At 43.9% G+C, this 19488-nt stretch overlaps 1 protein-coding gene across 1 annotated transcript; it reads left to right on the top strand.

The window, feature by feature from the left end:
• The first annotated feature begins 2832 nt into the window (after positions 1 to 2832).
• On the top strand, positions 2833 to 19114 carry HAPSTR1 (HUWE1 associated protein modifying stress responses). The gene is made up of 4 exons (XM_068147149.1): positions 2833 to 3384; positions 4315 to 4395; positions 8377 to 8652; positions 16319 to 19114. The coding sequence occupies exons 1-4, from the start codon at positions 3165 to 3167 to the stop codon at positions 16561 to 16563; spliced, it is 822 nt and encodes a 273-aa protein (XP_068003250.1). The 5' UTR covers positions 2833 to 3164; the 3' UTR covers positions 16564 to 19114.
• The last annotated feature ends 374 nt before the right edge of the window (positions 19115 to 19488 follow it).

The raw sequence follows: 19488 nt of genomic DNA, 5'->3' as shown, positions 1-19488 counted from the left end.
CCAGGATTACCTGGTGATGCATTACAGCTCCCTGCCTCATGGACACAGAATGGGCATCAGTCACTGCCAGATTTCAGGACTGAATGCTTGATAAATCATGACTAACACAACATTGTATTGCAGTAACTAGCTGTTTATTTCACAGCTGCCAACATTATGCAACTCTTTAGAAATATTCATAAAAACAGATGTGGGGCACATAAAATCCAGGATAGCCACATCCCCTCCCCTACATCAGGCTCCATGCAGGAACTTCTGAGCTCAGACCTTACTGAGAGCATCTGCAAAGCCCACTGAAGCTGACAGGAGCATTTCTGCTCACCTTTTGATGAGGGAGATGATTTAATGCCCTATTTATTAGGGAAGAACTTGAACGCTATCCCGTCACACATTCCCATGTACTTGAACTCTATCCCATTCCACATTCCCATTTGATCCTTTTCAGTATATAAACAGCTGAAAAGTGTAAGGAACAAACATTTCCACATTGTAGGTAGTTTATAAGAAATCCTGCTCAGTACATAAGTTTCCTCTTCTGTCCTTTATTTTTTTCCTTAAAACAGCTCCACAGCAGAAAAATCAATGCTCCACTACAATATACACTTAGTGCCCTACTGATCAATATATGATTTACAAACCCAATTTTCAGTTGTTGTCAACATTTCACATTTTAAAGAAAAAAAAAAAAAAGTTCCTTTCCTTTCTATGCCTTTCTGTAGATTCATAAAAGCCCAATAGCTTATCCCTAGGACTACTCCTAAACCTGCTGAAGGTTTAAACAGGGGCTGGACAGAGCTTTACTGAGGAAAGAAGGGAGTATCCAGGCCTCCCTGTATGTTTCATAGTTTCATAGTTTCATTTAGGGTTGGAAGGGACCACAAGGATCATCTAGTTCCAACCCCCCTGCCATGGGCAGGGACACCCCACACTAGATCAGGCTGGACAGAGCCTCATCCAGCCTGCTCTTAAACACCCCCAGGGACGGGGCCTCGACCACCTCCCTGGACAACCCATTCCAGGGTTTCACCACTCTCGTGGTGAAGAACCTCCTCCTCACATCTAGCCTGAATCTCCCCACCTCCAGCTTCATTCCATTCCCCCTAGTCCTATCACTACCTGAGATCCTGAGAAGTCCTTCCCCAGCCTTCCTGTAGGCCCCCTTCAGATACTGGAAGGCCACAATGAGGTCACCTCGGAGCCTTCTCTTCTGCAGACTGAACAGCCCCAACTCCTTCAGTCTGTCCTCATAGGAGAGGTGCTCCAGCCCTCTGATCATCCTTGTGGCCCTTCTCTGGACACGTTCCAGCACCTCCACATCCCTCTTGTAATAGGGGCTCCAGAACTGGACACAGTACTCCAGGTGGGGTCTCACCAGGGCTGAGTAGAGGGGGAGGATCATGTGCATTAGCATTATGAAATAGATCTTTAAAAGCCAGCATAACAACTTCAGTTCTAGAACACATGCAAAGGGGCGCAGAAACTTTCGTCCTTTCTACTCACATGGAGTCCCACAGCTTAGTCCACAAGCAGGAGGTCCCTAGTAGTTCATCTCAGTGGGCTAGAAAACAGTAGCCTGCAGCTTGTTTTCAGCTGTCCTTAGAAATAAAACAAACCACCTTGAAAATTCTAATTTTCTCCTCATACCATGCCTTTTCTCATACAATTTAGGCTTGGAATCCTGCATCTTTTAGGAAGCCGTGTGAAGATCCAAGATTAAAACAGGAAGAAGCATGGAGTGTCAGAGGAGGAAATACTGCAAAGCTTCTGTTTCTAACATCCAGTGAGTTTGAGTGGGATAGGGGCAGCAGTTAATGTGCAATACTAATTTAATAAGATGGAAGAGGTGATCTGAAACCCAGCTGTGCACATGCAGCAGTGGCATTGCACTCAGGACAGGGAGTGCAAAACCAGCTGCAGGTATGTCCAACCTTTGGACTAGACAGAAAGCAAGAAATCAGTGTTTTACAGAAGAGGGAAACTCGAGGTGCTTGCCTGTTGCATCAGTATTTGTGCAATTCATGGCTTGGCTCACAAGCTGGAATTTTCTTTGACTTGTGTGGCTAGAGCGGTTTGGAAGATGATTTTCACAGCAGCGTTTTGAAGCGATCATGAAGTAATGAAGTGCTTTAAACCAGTGCAAAGAAGCTGCACTTCCTTACGGCGTGTTGGATTTTTGCCCGAGACAGTGCAAACATACGACAAGAAATGGTAAACAAAGTGTAAAAGCGGTAGAAAAAGGATGGCAAGGGTGTGAACGGCCAGTGCAAGCCTGCCGGTCGACACCGTGCCCTCCCAGGCACGCAGCCGGGCTCGGCCCTACGACAGGCCCCGGGACCGGCCCGCGGCCCTGCGCGGCAGCCATCTTCCCCAGAGCCTGGCCCGGTCCTGGCCGGGGCCTTGGCCGCAGAGCCACCTCTCGGGCAGGGATCTGCGCCGCAGGCGAGTAGCGCGGTGGGTGGAAGTCACCTCACCGGCTTTGGCCTTGCCAGCAGCGGCCGGGGGAAGCCCGAGGCGGGGCAACGCCTTGTTCCGCCTGGGGAAAGCCCCAAGACGGCAGAACCGCCCTGCGCTGCCCCGGTGGGCACCTCGGACACGGCGCGCCTTCAGACACCTGGGCGGCCGCCCACCCCACGCCAGCTCCAACCCCAGCCCGGCAGGGTACGAGGGGCGGGGGCCGAGGGGCGGCGGCAAGCGGAGCCGCCTCAGGGCCCGGCGCATCACGCCAGGAGGAGGAGCCGGGAAGCACTGAGAAGCCACTGCGCCTGCTCCCCGCGGCCGGGGCTGTCTGCGCACGGGTGTGTGACAGCATAACCAATCTTGCGGCCGGGCCCGCCCCCCGCTGCCGTGCCGCTGAGGGGCGTGCGGGAGGACCAGTGAGGGCCCGAGGTGCCGTTCAAACCCGCGGTGCCGGGGCGGCAGCGGCCAGTCGGACGCAGAGGGCGGGCGCTGGGTGGCAGCACGTTCCCAGGCGTCTCCGACGGGCTTTTACTGTGATCGGGGCGGCGCCGGCGCTCAGTGTGTTTGGAGCCGACGGACGGGCCGGGCCCGGGAGTATGGGGGTGAGGTAGGGCCGGCCCAGCTGCGGCGGGGAGGCGATCGCGGCTGTCCGGCGAGGCCGGGCCTCCGCGGCGGCGGCGAGGAAGGACGCGGAGCCTGCCGGAGCGATGGAGGACAAGAAGGAGGAGGGCGAGGCGGAGATCCAGGAGCACGGGCCTGAGCACTGGTTCAGCAAGTGGGAACGGCAGTGCCTAGCTGAGGCCGAGCAGGAGGAGGCGCTGGCCCCGGATCTGCAGGACGAGGCGGCGGCGCAGCCCGAGCACAAGCAACAGAAGCTCTGGCACCTCTTCCAAAACTCGGCCACCGCTGTGGCGCAGCTCTACAAGGGTGAGCGCCGCAGGAGGGCCGCGGGCGGAGGGGCCTGGGGAGGCGCTTGGTAGGCGGCTGCGGTGGGACGAGGCTTGGTGGGCGGTGGAGCCCGAGCGTCGTGGCTTTGGGGCTGAAGCAGGGCCCAGAGATCCGGCTGCGGGTTGGGGAGGGGGTCGCGGAGCCATCGGCGTTGGGGTGGGAGCGGGGCCGCGGCGTCACAAAGGGGATGTGGCGGCGAGAGCGGCCTGGGCAGGGGGAGGAGCGGGCTTCCGGCCTGGGGGCTCCGCGCCCGTCCATAGAGGCAGACGGGAAAACAAAATGGCGTGAGGGGGAACTGTGGCCGCTGCCCCGACATCACCCTTCGTGGCCCGCAGCGGAGCGGCCTGGGCCAGTGAGGCCTCTGGGTTGGCTCTCGTGTCGGCCCGGCCTTGCTGTCCCCCGCCCCAGATGGGCGGCTGGCGGAAGGGTCGGCCCGAGAGCACGACTGGCGGGGCCTAGCCGCTACCCGGTAGGCAGGGCGCTCTTGTCGAGAGTGGCCTCGGCGGGGGGCCGCGCTGGTAGGGTGCCGGGCGGCGGGGGCGAGGCCTGCGAATGCTCGTGGAGCGGTGGGCTCCGGGGGCGGGGAGGGTGGGGGCAGACCGGGAAGCCCGGCCCTGCCGGCGGCGGCTCCTGACGCCCAGCCCAGGGAAGAAGCTCCGACAAAATGGCGAAGTGAGGGGCCGGCCCCATTGTGCAGCGGGGGCTGCGGGCGGGGGCCGGGCCGGGCGCTTCCCCGACGGACCGGGGGCGCCGCCGCCGTGCCCGCTGCCCGGGACAGGGCCGTCGCCGGCCGGCCCTGCTCGGCCCTGATCCCGACTTCAGAAGGTGGAACAAAATGGCGAAACCTAACATGGCCGTTCGGAGTTGGTGACTCCAAAATAAACAGCGTGTGTCCTTCCCTCCCTGCAGACCGGGTGTGCCAGCAGCCGGGGCTCTCTCTCTGGGTCCCCTTCCAGAACGCCGCCACTGCGGTCACCAACCTCTACAAAGGTAAGGGGGCTGCCCCTACCCCCTGTCCCCGCTGCCCCGGCAGCCCTCCCTGCCGAGCCGGGCCCCACACTACCTCCTGCCCCGGCTTACTCATAAGCAGTACCTGTTAATGTCTCTTATTCACCCTGATAAAATCTAACCCGAGACTGCTTCCTGAATCTTGTGAGTTTTCCCAGGGCCACTTTAGCTGACGATAGCTGAATCTTTTCTGTTGCCTCATGTCAGTGACTAATAACGTCAAAGCTGCTTTACTTTGAGACCCTTGAAAAAGGCTGAATTGAAGGGGAGAACATGGTAGTTTACAAAAGACTTCTTAGACGTCCTGGGTATTGTATATTTCATGATGTTGGGACATCAGTATAACGTGTACAGTGAAATGTAGATGAGGTGTAGTGTTTGTAAGGTCCTGCACAGATGTTATATGACAAAGTTTTATCGTCTTCTGACAGTGGGGGTTCTTAAGTAACCCTCCCAGTTTATTTTAAGCACTAGAATGTTGTTAGACTGTGCTCAGAGTGGCTCTAAGAAAGCAGTGTTAGCAAGAACTTTGGTAGGAGCGCACTCTGCATGTGGCTGTGCCTTTGTGCTGTTCTAATGTGTTGGTCAGGATTTGTTCTGAATTCAGCTGTTCCTTGGGCTGTTACAGGAATTCTTGTCTGCAGAGGAATCATTCAGTGGTTTCTGGGTTCCTGAGACCGTATTACAAAAATGACACCTATGTTGGTGGGGGCTTAAACTGGCACAGTGTGATTCCTATTGTTACTGTTTTCCATTCCAAAGAAGGAAGAAGCTTTAAAGTTGCAAGTTGTTGTTTTTCTGGCTTGTAGTTTGATTTCCTCTCTCCCCACCCACTCGTGGGGTGTGCAGCATTATCTATAGCTATTACCTGCGTGTTCTTTCATTTGTTTAGTTTTCCCGTTTTGGGTTTGCTTTAAGCGGTTGAACTACTATTAGTAGTGTGCTTGTGATGGCTGATCACATTTCTGACATGTGGACAAAGCAAGGAGGAAATGTACATGTGACCCTCACTGCCAGAGCCTTCTCTTGCAGAAAGTGCCTTTGAATGTTGTGTGTGTCAAGGCTCATAAAGGGGCAGCAGATCACATAACAGCGTAGGTGTTGGCCTGATGTAGTGGGTCACTGGAACGTGGTCTGGGACACCAGTCACTTGAACATGGTGCTAGAATAGCAGCAGGTAATGTTAATAAACTGTCTGGAATAATTGCAGGTTCTTTACAACTGGCATTGTCTCCTTGCAGCAGCTTTATTGCAAAGACATGGGCTGTTTATTTTCAGTTAAATCACTTGTTTACTTGTGCTGTTGGGGAGATGAGCTCTACTTTTCTGCTACAGTGTGATTGCAGAAGAATATGTATGTGGCGATCAGGGAAAGGAGATTTTAAGTGGGAAGCTCTGCTTAGTTAGATGTAATAGTTCAAAAAGCTGCTCCTGAAAAAGCTTTCTTTCAAATAGATCTTTGAGTGCTGAAGTACCTCAGTTACTCAGGACTACCATTTTTCAATTTCAACTTCCAAATCTGTGGAGAGCACAGGTAGAAACAGCTAGAGGCTGGAATCTCAGGCAAGTTGGAATCTCTTAGTGGAAGATTGCCTTCCCTATTGATGAACATGGCCCTTCAAAATCCTCCTGTTCCTCACATGCTCAGTAATGTTTGTATTTTGAAGGACTCTGTCAAAACGTTGGATAAGTACTTGGTAAACTGAACACCACGACCTGCCTGTTGCCCTGTCAGCTCATTTTTGATCTGATAACTGGATTTTGGAAGCATCAAAATTCTCCTTATGCTCTTGTGTTAAAAAGAACAGCATAATATCTTGAGTGTCAGCTTTTTTTTTTCCTCCCTCCTGAAAATAGAAGTTTAATAGCATGCCATGCTGAAGGTCTTGGATCACAGTTTTCTGATTGAAGCTGGTGATAGAGGCTGCATTTGAAGACATTTGATCTTCTGCATTACATTAAAGAAATGAAGGCATGGCTAGTAACAGTATTTAGAACTTAAGGCCCCTGTAGAAAGGCTTAGGCATATATTAGACTAAGACTTAGGAGCCTACAGTGTAATTTATTAAAAAACCATGTTTGCTGCTATTAGTTTTGACTTAGTAATTGCAGCTTGAATGCTTATTTTTAGGCAGTGTAACTCTTTAGACAAAGTTAAAGCTTTTCACCACAAAAATCTAATCTTTTCCAGGGTAATGATGCTTAAAATTTGTCCAGGCTGCAACAGTAGTTGTTCGACCTCATTATTAGTTCCTAGTTCATTGTAAAGCATTCTGGTGCCCAAGGAAAGCAGGTTATCGACAAAGCTGAGCTCCTCACCTCTCAGGGCTTTCTCATGGCATTTCAGGAAGTAATTAAAGGAATATTGTTAGTTTTCAAATTGGCTCTGAAGTGTTTGGGTAGCTTTTACTGTGAGTGCATTGGAATCTAAGCCACTGTGGAGTATGAAATGGCTGGAGGAATAATCTGTCATGTTGCCATTGCTTCTGCAGGAATTAGCATTTCAAATCTTCTGGCCTTACATTGCAAAGCAGCATAGGAAAACACTTTAAGAGTGCATAAAAGTAAGATGTTAAGTGTGCTCTGTGTATACCTTATATTCCAAAAGCTGTAGGATTTAACTATGGTCGGTGTTTGAGATTGGTGGGTTTTTCTGCTGATAGTTCATGTTTGATGTGCTGCTCATAGATAGAACTAAAATCTGCACTATCTTCTGTGGTGCTGCCTTAGAGTACAAAGATAGCTTTCACTAGTGATTACTTTTGGGTTTTTGAGTGTGAGAAAACCAGCATAGATGTGTATGTCCCTGTTTACCTTTACACCACTATCTTGGACAGCTGTTATTAAATCTCTTGATATTGTCCTGGGAAAATGGCTCTTAACGTTGGACTTCATTAGTAAAGCAAGAATCTAGAAAACTCTTTTAATCAGCTTTGCCAGAATGAATAAAAATCTATGGAAATAGAGCAGATGAAATTGGTGTGGGTATGTTGATGTATTTTAATGGTGCAAGACCAGTGCAGCAGTAATTTTCATCAAACTGAAATAGCTGTTGGCAAAGCTCTGAAACCTATGACAAACAAGCTGAGTGCAATTGTGTGAAGAATAGAATGTAAGCTGTCTGTTACTGTTGACTGAAACTTACTCAAACTAGTAACCAGAAATGTACTTGCCTGAGTTTGAAAGCAATGTAGAAAGGTATCTGAAAGTTTCTTAGAGATGCAGTTATACCTGATGTGCACAGGTCACCAGTTAAATCAATGGAGAATGAGACTGCATTTTGTAGTAGGATTAATGACAAATGTTTAAAGCTTTTGTAGATCATAAATGGGGAAGGAAACTTTCTCAGACTTTGGAGTGTATTTCCTAATTGAAAGGCATTGGGGATACTTGGGTTCTGTCTAGTTTCAGAACTATGACCTTCTGTGAATTGCCTCTGCAACTGAAATTCAGATGAAACTAGAAGGCCTCTAAAGAAATCTGAGTTTTTCTGAAAAATCTTTGCTTATTAGAATCAAGAGAAGCCATTACACTTTTTGCTGGGTTGTCCTGGTTGTACTGATGCATTTCAGGAGGGTCTCTTAGAGTGCATTGTCTGATTTAAGCACCTTCCTCAGACTGACATGCTTCAAGTGTGGGTTTTTTAGTATTAATACATTATGAGTTTTTAAAACAGTGCTTATTGTTGACCTGATGTATAGCAACTGCTGTTCAGGTGGTGCTTGAGTTGCCGTTGCCTTTCTGACTTGTAAAAGAGGTAGAACATTTTAGCTGATACTTTCCTTACATTTAATAGGACTTATCTTCAGTTCTAGCTAATTTGTTATGGCTAGCTTGGTACTGTTGCAGTAACCTGTAGAAGACAGACTTCTTTTCCATGGTTGACAGCAGGTTCTTGGTGATGTGCTGTACTATGCATTGCTCTATCTGTAACACTAAAAGTTCTTCTCTGTCCTCTTGCAGAAAGTGTGGATGCCCATCAGCGAAGCTTTGATGTAGGAATTCAGATTGGCTATCAACGTCGGAATAAGGATGTGTTAGCTTGGGTTAAAAAACGCAGAAGAACTATTCGTAGAGAAGACTTGATCAGCTTCCTATGTGGAAAAGTTCCTCCTCCAAGAAATTCTAGAGCTCCCCCAAGATTGACTGTAGTATCCCCTAACCGAGCTACTTCAACAGAAACTAGCTCGTCTGTAGAGACTGATTTGCAACCCTTCCGTGAAGCCATAGCTCTGCATGGTAACAGTAACTTTTTCAATACTACTTGGTTAAAATTGGGTGGGGGTTCTTAAAGCATGCCTTGCTCTTGGCCATTGTCTATGGTTATAATATGTTATGTACCTGATAATCCAGCTGAAGGTATCTCCTTCATTCTCTAAGGGAGTGTTTTTGCATGCATAAAGCATGTTAGCTAATAAAGTTGCACAGACAAATACTTCGAGTTAAGGAAAGGTGTTGTATAAAAGTGGAGTTTGGATCTGTAATATACTACAGCTGTGAACACTTCATAGTGTTTTTGAAGCATGAAGAGCCTTGGCTTTCATACCAATGCTAAAAGCAAACTAAGTTCTTAGGAAATAATACTATGCTGGTGACTAGTTAAACATTAAGATTTGGCTAGTAGCAAATTTTTGTTGGATTAGGTAGGTGATTTTTGTGTCTGAAGCTTCTGTCTCCTAGGATACTGTACCTCACTGTAGTACTCTTGTTATGCACTGGATAATAAGGTTTAATGTTCTACTTAAAGTACCCAGGAAGGGTACTTCACTTGCACATCATTGCAATAATTGAGTCCTCTTCAGAACTGCTTAGTTCACTTCCAAACTTGGCTGCCAGTGCTATAGTGAATTTCCTTTCTTGCCAATACCAATAATGGTGGTGGTGTATCTTTTTTCCTTCAGGTATGAATATTCAATAGCTTGTGTTGGACTATTACCTAGGAAGTTATAAAAGAAAAATGTGCTTTAAATTGCTCCTGGGATGAAATGGAGCAGTTCACTCATGGGTTTTGTCTCCTAAAATTCTAAAGGGTAGCAGATATCTTGAGGTATAAACAGTAGACCATTCTAAAAGCAAAACCAACCTATCTGTAAGTGCAATCTATAAAACTCAAATGATACTTTTACTGATTTGGTGTTCTCAATGAGGGGTGGGATTAATCAGTTAGATGAGCGAATTCCTGACAATGCAGTCTTGGCTTCTGTGCTGTGATTTTTTTCAAGACAGGTAAGCCAGCTGCTGTTACTGTCTAGGTGTCAGCCTAATTCTGGCATTGTTTGCTGCTCTGTGGCCATTTAAATCAAGCATTCTTCCACCCAGTCATGTAGTTTTGGTAGTTGTTCTTGTAGTGGAAGTTGGCTAAAGAATTCTATGTATCAGTATTGACAATTTTCATTAGGTAAAGCTGATTTCATGAGGAGGAACTGCATAAGCTGGCTCTCACCTGATAGAGCTGATAAGTCACCCTTCAAAAATGTTTTGTTTTCTGAGACTAGTTGCATCTGGTTTGGCTTTAACTACAAAGGCTTACTTTCAGGTGAGTAAGCTAGGTAGGCTCACTGTTGCACAGGGAGCTCTTGAGCAAACTCAAGAGGCTTTTTTTGGCAATATGGCTCTTTTTTTTCATATCCTGGTATTGTTTCTTAACATCTACTTTATATCAGCGTGGTTTATGGTTGTCACTTCTCCGTAGTGTGAGAGTGTGAGAACCATGAGCTTCAAAGTTTTCCTATTTCCTATACTGGCACTGCAGGGACTAGAAGTGCACTCTTCCCCCTTCATCAGCTGGTTGACAAGATTACATGTCAATCACCACCTGGATTAGGTTCTCCTCATACGGCTTTCAATCTGGTCTTTGACACAAATGCTTTTGTGCTAATCTTTTAGTGACTGGGCTCCTATTTGGCCTGGCAACTGTTTTTAGGTTACTGTCCACAATGTCTGCATTCCTTCAGTTTCTCTCCCTCTTCCTTCAATATTAAGGAAGTTGTGATTAAATTGTCTCCAGACTGTTTTCCTATATCAGTGGACTTTCCAGAACTGTGTTGATTTTGAAACCTGCATAGGATCTTCAGGTGTGTGGGAATTAATATCTTCTGTAGGACTTTGTTTATCTTCATTTTTAGCAGGCAGCTTCCAAGTGATTTGTTGCTTCTAGGTGTTGTGAGGAAACATAAGACTTCCACTCACTATCACCAGGGTTTCTCATCAAGTGCTCAGGATTGAGGCTTTAAGGGGAGCTTTTGGCTAGCATGTGAAAGTTAGGTGTTGCCTTGTGCTGGTAGGCTTCCTGTGGAAAGAGCATTTCACTGTGGGTGACATGGGTGAGCTTAGTTAGATTTGAGTGATAATGCTAAAACTTTGCTGCACTGAGCAGGACTGCTTTTAGTGAAGCAGGGATAGGTATGCATCTGCAACACAAAGCTCTTTGGAAGCAGACTTGGTTTATTGACTTCTTGGAAATAGGTTTGAAGCCCACGGTCCCAACTTGGCTGATTTTGCTCTGTGATGGAGGAAATAGCTGCGTTGATCATATAACCTAAATGCTTCTTAATCACATCAGAAAACTTTGATAGAAGCTGTGGTAATGAAGTAGCTAATAAAATATTTCCTGGAATATCAAACAGGTCTAGATATATGTCCCAGACTAAAACATTAGTGAAGAGTATCTTTGATACCAGTATCATCTTCAAACTGTGCTGCATCAGACATCCATTAAAATTGTGCTTTTAGCCTTCTGTCTCAAACCCTGTTACATCTGACCTATCTTACAGTACTGCAAGGTAGCTGAGAGTGTTTCTGACAAAAGCTAGGGATTTTGAACCCTAGATTTAATCTTGCTATATTAGTTATCTATAGTCTTCATGTTATAAGGAACTTGTTCTCTGCTGTTCCTTCAAAATTTGTTACAGTAGTTAAAAGCAAAATGATCATGACAAAATAATACTGATGTTTGTGAGCTCTGCCTTTTAACTATGGCACTGTGCTGTGCAGCTGTTACTGAAATCTTTACTGTAACTTAAGGGTACTTAAGAATGGATATTTGGAACTAGAAGCCTCTTGAGAGACTGAAATGACAACTAAAAATCTCTGCCCTTAATATCAGCTTTCCATTATTAGTGTGCTGATGGGTAACCTTTGAAATAAAACATGGCTGGAAACTTGAACTGTGAATACCTGAAATTAAAGCCTTCAGGAGAAGCTGAGTAGTTAGTTCCAGGTAATCTAAGCCTTTTAACTCAAGTTCAAGTGGATATTTCCTAAACTTTATGAACTCTGCATCTGATGTTTGGTGTTTGAAGATGTGATGGCGGAAGACAAATACCTTTTATTGTTCAACATTTCACATGCAGTCAAGTTTTAAACTTCCACCAGTCCCTCGAATATCTCTGCAATTTGCTTAGGTATGGATGTATCTTCCCCTACTTGCTGGGTGTGTTGCTATATCCAGCTCTGCAAGAGAGGAGTTTCAAATGACAGAATCACATCAACTGAGCTAATAGCATACGGTTCCCAAAAGCTGACACGTGCTGGGCTGTCTTCTGACTGGCTGTTTAACATATTAACCTTGTAGTGCAGGTGGCTGTGCATGTCCATGTTTGAAATGATGCTTTGGTCTGCTAATGTGGGATGTGCTCAATGCTTTCCAAACTTCTCCCAGCATAGTGGGAGGAAATGCTGTGGTTTGAGGAGGAGTGGTAAGCAACCCTTTGAAAGCAATGGCTGAAAAGCATTAGACTTGAAAGCTCCTAACTAAACATTGTGAATGGGCAACAGCAACAACACAGTGAGGGAGTGTTCTAAAGCCAAGGAGCCAAAGTGGTGGTGTCTATCATTGATGTAATTCAGTCTTTTTGGAGCTGTTGGGGAGAACCTGCCCTAGCAGTCTGTGGTTTGACCCCTATAAAGAGCCTCATTTCCATTAGGCCTGCTTATTCTTTTCTCAAAGTACTCAATTGGAGTAAATCATTAGCACTGGTTAGAACAGAGAAGCAGTTCATAGGAGGATTGGGAGAGCAGAGATCAGTTAGTTTGGAAGTTTAATTTAAAGGTTGTGTGTATATATAGCTATCAGAGTTGTGTTTTGGTATGTACTGCTAAAACTTGCTCAGAGCAGTACTGTGAAAGGGTGAGCATGACATAGAGGAGTGACAAGGATCAATCTGCATGCCACGTTGTATTTATCTGGGGTTATTAACTAATTCCTGCTTTAGTCACACTTGTCTAAGCATGAATGTTCTTTCTGATACTTCCTGATTTAAAACTTCTGGAAAACAATAGTTTAATAGTGTTACTCTACTGAACAGTAGTTTTCCAGCATATTATGCTGTGGTAGTGCCCTGAATAACTCCTTGTGGATGTAGTTACAGTGCAGAGAAAATTTACAGTTTGTTGGGCCAGTATTAATAAACTTGTTATTTTTGAGTTGATAGTTCTAAGTGTGTTGTATTCATGAGCTATTCTAGTAGCCAGGCATTCTAATCTATAGTTCTGAAGAGTGCTTAGTTATAAATTAGCTACTATTGGTCACAGTTTTGTCTTCACTGCAGTTTTTTCTCATAATGCTGTAGTCGGTGTTGGAATATGGCTTCAGTATTTTTTGTGTGTGAAATTACCTGCTGTGAACACTATGTTGCTGATGAGTGCAAGCTATGGCAGGAAAGAGAATCTTAGTAAGTAGTGCAGAGTATTCCAGATATGCCCTCCACTTCAGTCCTTTCAAGTTTAAAAAAGGAGGAGACATCTGTTCTTCCTTAAAGGCCTCTTTTAAAAAAGATGTCTCTTGTAGGAACAAGTGGTCATGAGATCCTGAATGAACTACAGACATTGTTTGAATCTCTCCTGTTTGTATAGACAAAACTGATGTGCCTGTGAGTAGGTCATGTAAATCACAGTACAGAACTTGAGGTTGTGAAATGGTGCTGCTAACAGTCATGTCATCTTACTTCTTCCTAGTACCTACTACTGCTTGCTTTAATGCTTTCAGAAGGGGTCTGAGTTCACTGACAAATTAAAAAGTCAAAATAATTAACAGTAAATGCTTTTGAGATTTTCCTCTTTTCATTGCAACAACTTTCTGAGAAGAAACAAACTGGATCACAGCTCCTGAAACATGTTTTCTGTTTGCAAAAGTCTTTTCCATTGTATTGCTGAAATGGCAACTTGGTATTTCAAGTTTGCCCTGCATTTTTCTTTCTGACTCTTCCATATTAGCTTGATTACCCAGATCTAAACTGAGCTAAGTGTTCTGCTCTCCTGGATTGATGTGTGGTGCTATGCAACATGGTCAGCTGCCAGTAGCTGAGACCAAATTGTCATTCAGTCCATTGGCATATCAGGTAATGACTGTTACCAGTTCAGCATTAAATACCTGTATGAGATGCAAGATTGAAATGCAACTAGAAGTTGTGTTGTGATGCAATAACCTTGTACTCCTATCTTTGTAGAAATTAATTCAGTATTACTCTTCTGCCTTTGCAAACCAGGTGTTTGAAGATTTTTAACTTCTTAATTGTCTCCTGAAGGTTGTTTGTATATTTAAATGTACAGTGATTCAGTGTGACTTAAATATTGGTAAGTCAATGCCTGCTTGAGGCATTGCTTGCAAACCTTGGCAGACTGGTTTAGAATACACTGCAGCATATTACACATGCATATATTTAATCTGGCTTTTGTGTCTACATATTTAAAATGTTTCTACTTGAACAGTTTTTGACTGATGCTGAAAAAGTATTCTCATATCATGAGTCAGTGTTGGAGTTTATTTAGAACAATTTCTTTCCTTACTTGGGCACAACACACATTAATTCAGTTTCATCAGGGCATCTTTCATTATATTGGTCATTTGGTTGTAAAATGTAAGATTAAATGACAAGTGATGTAAATGGTTGACTTAGTGGAAGTAACAACACTGAACTTGTATGTTCAGAGCAATTTTGCTTGGAGTAGTGATGGGGGGTGAATTTCTGCAGTCAGTTTGGATTCAAAACAATGTCACCTCTTGTGCACTGTCAAATATTTTCCAATTTAAATGTACAGAATGAAGCAATGTTCTTTTACTGTATATCATGCCAGTTGATATTAAACTTGCTCCTGTCTTTAAATTGTGAAGTGATTTGTTACCTGTCCAAGTTTTGCATATTAGTGATTTAACTAAGTTAGTTTCTCAGTTCATTTTCTTGTACATCTGTCATGAATTAGCTGCTTTACTTTCTTTGATAGATGTATAGGAACCCCTTTTCATAATGGTTTTAAATTTAAGCTTGGGTGTAATCCTGGGGGTACTGAAACCTTGTTTCTGAATTGCCTTCTAAGTAAAGCAGCTTCTCCTGTTTATATAATTTCTGCTGCTGTATTGAAGTTACCTTTCATTCGCAACCTACAGGGTCCCTATCAGACTTCATACCATGCTTCTGAGTCATGTTGAAGCACCACTTAGAGCTGTAAGGAAAAGGATCTAAGAAAGCATCTGTGGCTAGTGACTCCAGTGGTTGTACACAGTGCCCAGTCTGTAAGGATATATTCTGGGCTGTTAAAAGATCTAAACTTTACATGTTCAGCAGTACAGTAGAGTGGAATTGGTTGGCCTGTTCTATCCTGACTTGGGTATCAACCAGACATGGCTGCAGATGGCTTTAGAATTTGTCTTCTATTTCTGCTTTTTGGCAACTGGTCTGCTAGTTTTAGCAGGCTTCATAGAGGCTCTGAAGTGATTTGGCCTATTTCGTTATATATGAAGGAAGATGTGTATTAATTGGCTTTGTACACAGAAGATGTATGATGACTGGACAAAAGTATAGAATATTTGAGAGAACCTCTGAGAGCTCAACAATTTGAAGGTCATGAGACAAATGCTCCTGGATAGTGTAGAGTTTACTTGTTCTTGATGCTAGAAAATAGATGGATGCAGGTTTTGTTCTGCTGTTCCTTGTGTGCCTGCATGGATTTTGCTTTGGTTTTTTGGGTGCTTTCTACTAACACTGAGATTTGAAGCAATTAGAAAAGGTGTTTGTCTCATCTCTAAGTTGCTGTTTATCTACAGATATACCCAGAGTTCCAAGTGGAGAAGAACTGTTAGGCTTTCATATACTACTAGCCTTTACTAAATTTGTGGAGTGTCCTGCTTTTCCAAAGTAATAGTGACAAAGTTTGAATTGATCTGTAGCTCATTGTGTTCTGGTTTATGGCTTTGCTTCTATAAGAAATACTGTTTTAAGCAGTCTTCATTAATAACCTGAACACAAACCAAAGTAGTTGCAGGGTATTTGTGACATTATTTTGGATGGGATCTGTCCCACAATTTTGGAGGATTGTCCTGTGGTCTTGCTGGGTTTGTGATTAAGTGCTGGTTTGAATTCTGTTAATGTATTGGCTGTTAGCAGCAGCCATGAAATAAAGGTTTTGTTTGAAAACTAGCTGTGGTATACAGCTCTCTGAGATCTGCTGTCGTACTGCAGTTTCTTCAGGGCTACAATGACTTGAGGGAGTGAAAGGGAGCAGGGTGATGGTGGTTGAAACAAGACTAAGTCAGGTCAGCCTGGGAAGTCCCTGGTAGGGGATTTTCCTTCTGTGTAACTACTGCTGTAGTGTGAAGCCTAAAGGCTAGAAATAGTCTGCTCTTGAGTACGTGCATGTATTTTAAAGAGCTTAGCTGCCATGCTTATGGAGCTAGCATTCACCGGCTCACTTTTGATGTCACAAAGCCAGTTCTAGCAATGGTTACATCATTATATGGACTAGAAGCTGGGAAGGTGTGGTCTGGACTACAAATAAACGTGGTACAAATAACAGGGGAAAAAAGTGCCTTAAACATTGCTAGAAGCCGGATGTCATCCCTTCTGCCACACATGGGAAATCCAACTTTCTGTACTGTTTGACCTAAATACTCTCTCTTTTTTTCCCCTAGGTCTTAGTGGTGCAATGGCTAGTATAAGTGTTCGCTCAAGTACCCCAGGCTCGCCCACTCACGTGAGCAGTGGCTCCAATGCTAGTCGAAGGAGAAATGGACTCCATGATGTTGATTTGAACACTTTCATATCAGAAGAAATGGCACTCCACTTGGACAATGGTGGAACTAGAAAGCGTACCTCAGCCCAGTGTGGCGATGTCATTACAGACTCACCAACTCATAAACGCAACAGAATGATCTAAACTGCAAAAATTTCAAACCCACCATGCTGCTTGAAAGCCACTTGATCCTCAGAGTACTATTGAAAAAGGAAACATGAGGCCATCTTTACATATTCACTGTTTAAGACAAATGAATTCAATAATTGCCATAAAGGAAATTTTAGATATTACATTAGATGCCTCTTGTAACTGCGGCTTTCTTAAACTATATTCTTAGCAGAGGACATCAGATATTGTGTAGTAGTTAGCAAGATCATCATAGGCAAACATGTATCCGTTCCAAGGCTAAAAGTGACCTTACTTGTATTAAAGGGAAAGGAAATTTCAGATGTTTATTTGGTTATAGAATGCTTTTGTTTTTGTCCTTTATTTCCTACTGTGTTGAGTATTTGCTTAAACAGTATTGCCAGTTTGACTGAAATTGTCTACGACATGACTTGGCATCTTTGTCAAAACTGCAGGCTTCCATTTTTGCAGCACTGTACCATGCACCTAGTTTCTATATAGTAACAGTGTGCAAGTTATAAATATTGGACTGTACCCTTTTTAGTTTTAAAAGCAGTTGATAATTCTGGTGATTGTGTGATAATGTAAAGAGGTGCTATGATGGTCATGCAATTAATACTTAATATTGACTCAGTACAAGGATCTTTATTGGGTTCACTTTGTGTGTTTTAGTGCTCCGAAGTAGCAATATTAAACTTTTCCCCAATTAACTTCCTAGGCTTTTAAATCAGTTGGAGAAATTCTATGTACTTTTTGGTATTATCCTCGTGGTAATCTTATACAGTGCAGACTGCACCAGTGCTGACCTAAATTTAGAGAAAGATGTCCTGTTATTGGGAAATAGGCTTTTCTGTTCAGTATTAGTGAACGGTAGGTTTTGTGTACGCCCATATCCCATTTGACATTTCTTGTGCAGTAATTGCCCATGGCTGGGGAGGGGTGGGAGGAGAGGGAACGAGGGGGAATAGTTGGAGAAGGGGTGTGTTCTAACAAGTAAGACTTCTGGTCACACATGGAAGCTTTGGACAAACGTAAATGAGGTTCTGTGTGATGCCGTCTCCTTCAGGAGGGAGGGACACGCAGGTGCTGTGAAGTGCTAAGAAAATAATTTAAAACTGGAAGTTGATTCTGAAGCTCTGGATAAACATGCCGTAAGGATGTATTAAATAGGATAAATGGCTTTCTCTTTGTGTTGAGCTTACATTCATGGGACTGAACTCTGGCTGCCGTAACTTAAGCGTAACTTAAAACTGAACTAGAGATCGAGGCTGATCTGCAAATGAGTTTCTGAATGGGGAAGGATATGTGTCAATCTCGGTGTCCTAACTACTTTTACGTGTAGATGCAGCGTGTCTTTGGTGGAGAGCCCTGGGTTTAGGGCCTCTAAATCTCTGCCTAAGAAAGTGATAATACAGGAGGAATAAGGAAATGAAGGGCTCCAAACCTGCAAGCTGGGAAAGGGTATTTTATAGCGATGGTATGCATGCTTTAACTGGAAGCATAGGCTGATTCTCGAATGAAATGCAGCTATGCTAGATTCACAATACTAAAAATTGTGCTGTTCTAGCTAAGTTAAGGCACTTTGAGCTCTATGTTAATACACAGCTCTTCAAGACTTTTGCTTACATGCTGCTTGTAGAGTTGGATCTTTTTTGTATTATCTTCCCTGTTTGAAGCAGACTTCACTGTAGATTTGCTCTTTTAACCTGATGTCCTCTCACTGGTGTTCTGTAGTCAAGGCAAGACAGCAATGATGTCTTAAATTCAAGGCTCTTTACTGAGAGCATTATTTTCTTGCTTTGTGGTGCTTCCATCAGATTTCTTTACCTTGAAGAGCTCTTGAAGATGTCAACAATTGCACAATACTGTAGCTAGAGGGTCTGTAGTTTATGGGACAAGTGTAAGAACTGTCCAAAGCAGGATGGTAAGAGCTGTTCAAAGCCCCCACCTTTGTTACATAGCTGAACTTGCACATCACCTGAAGACTCAGCATACATTAATTTCAGTTACTATTAACTACGATTCATGAGACTTATTTTATGTAAAATACTAGTACTTGCATAAAGCTAGTTTTCATTTGGAGACTGCATTTTCAACAAAGATTTTGAAGATGGTGTCTAAATATCTGTTAGTATTTATTAAGCTGTTGGCAGAGGGGAAACTTTTTTTTCTGGTCCAAAAGAAAAATCTGGAGTCCTGAACAGGAAGGATGAGCTGAGAATCATTCTTCAGCTCTTCTGTTTGTACGTTAACTGGCTTGTACAACTAGGATGCTTATGCCCTGCAACTTCTAACACTTCACTATTCCAGGTGGTAAAGGGTAACAGCATACTGGTATCAGTTCTGCATATCTGGGCTGAACTGTAACAGTGCTTCTGGTGTAGCCCAAATATACAGAGACTGTTCAGATTGCTTTCCTTCCTTACAGTGAAATAAATCCTCTTTATGCTTTGAAGCATTAATTCAGTCTAGTACCATCTGAAATGAAATTTGTCTGGCTTTTTGATTTGTGCCATTGTTTTTCTTTGAAAGAAAGCAGGCTTAGATATTAAACTGGTTGCTTTAATGTGTTGTGTGGCTTTGTTTTGTTTTTTTGGCTTATACCTTAACTCCTTGGCAATCTTCTGATTGTTTTTTCGTTTAGCCCCAACCGTCCTTTGCTCTTTGTTAACCTCTGCCAGAATGATCAAAAAAGGTAATGCATGTATTCACCTGGGAAAACACAAGGGAGAACAGGTTGTTGGAAAAAACAATAAAAACAACAAAAAAAGGAAAAACCTCCAGTACCTGTTGCTTTGAAGATTCTTTCTTGTGCCAGTGTAGAGAATTGACATTGCTGGAAACAGCTTTCGGCTGTTATCCAAACTGTAGCTCCCGAAGCCAAAACTGAGTTGATTATTTTTGGGGTTTGGGTTGTTTTTTTTTGTTTGCTTCCCACCC

Source organism: Melanerpes formicivorus, unplaced genomic scaffold (genome assembly GCF_026170545.1).
Source record: "Melanerpes formicivorus ecotype bairdi unplaced genomic scaffold, bMelFor1.0.p_v2 SCAF_14, whole genome shotgun sequence".
NCBI classification, from domain to species: domain Eukaryota; kingdom Metazoa; phylum Chordata; class Aves; order Piciformes; family Picidae; genus Melanerpes; species Melanerpes formicivorus.
The sequence above is the reverse complement of the archived record's forward strand: the minus strand, read 5'-3'. Positions and strand labels throughout refer to the sequence as shown.

Coding starts and splice junctions, on each gene's coding strand:
- HAPSTR1 (XM_068147149.1), top strand. CDS start 3,165: ATGGAGGACAAGAAGGAGGAGGGCGAGGCGGAGATCCAGGAGCACGGG. Junction 4,396..8,376: donor GGTCACCAACCTCTACAAAG/GTAAGGGGGCTG, acceptor GTCCTCTTGCAG/AAAGTGTGGATGCCCATCAG. Junction 8,653..16,318: donor TGAAGCCATAGCTCTGCATG/GTAACAGTAACT, acceptor TTTTTCCCCTAG/GTCTTAGTGGTGCAATGGCT.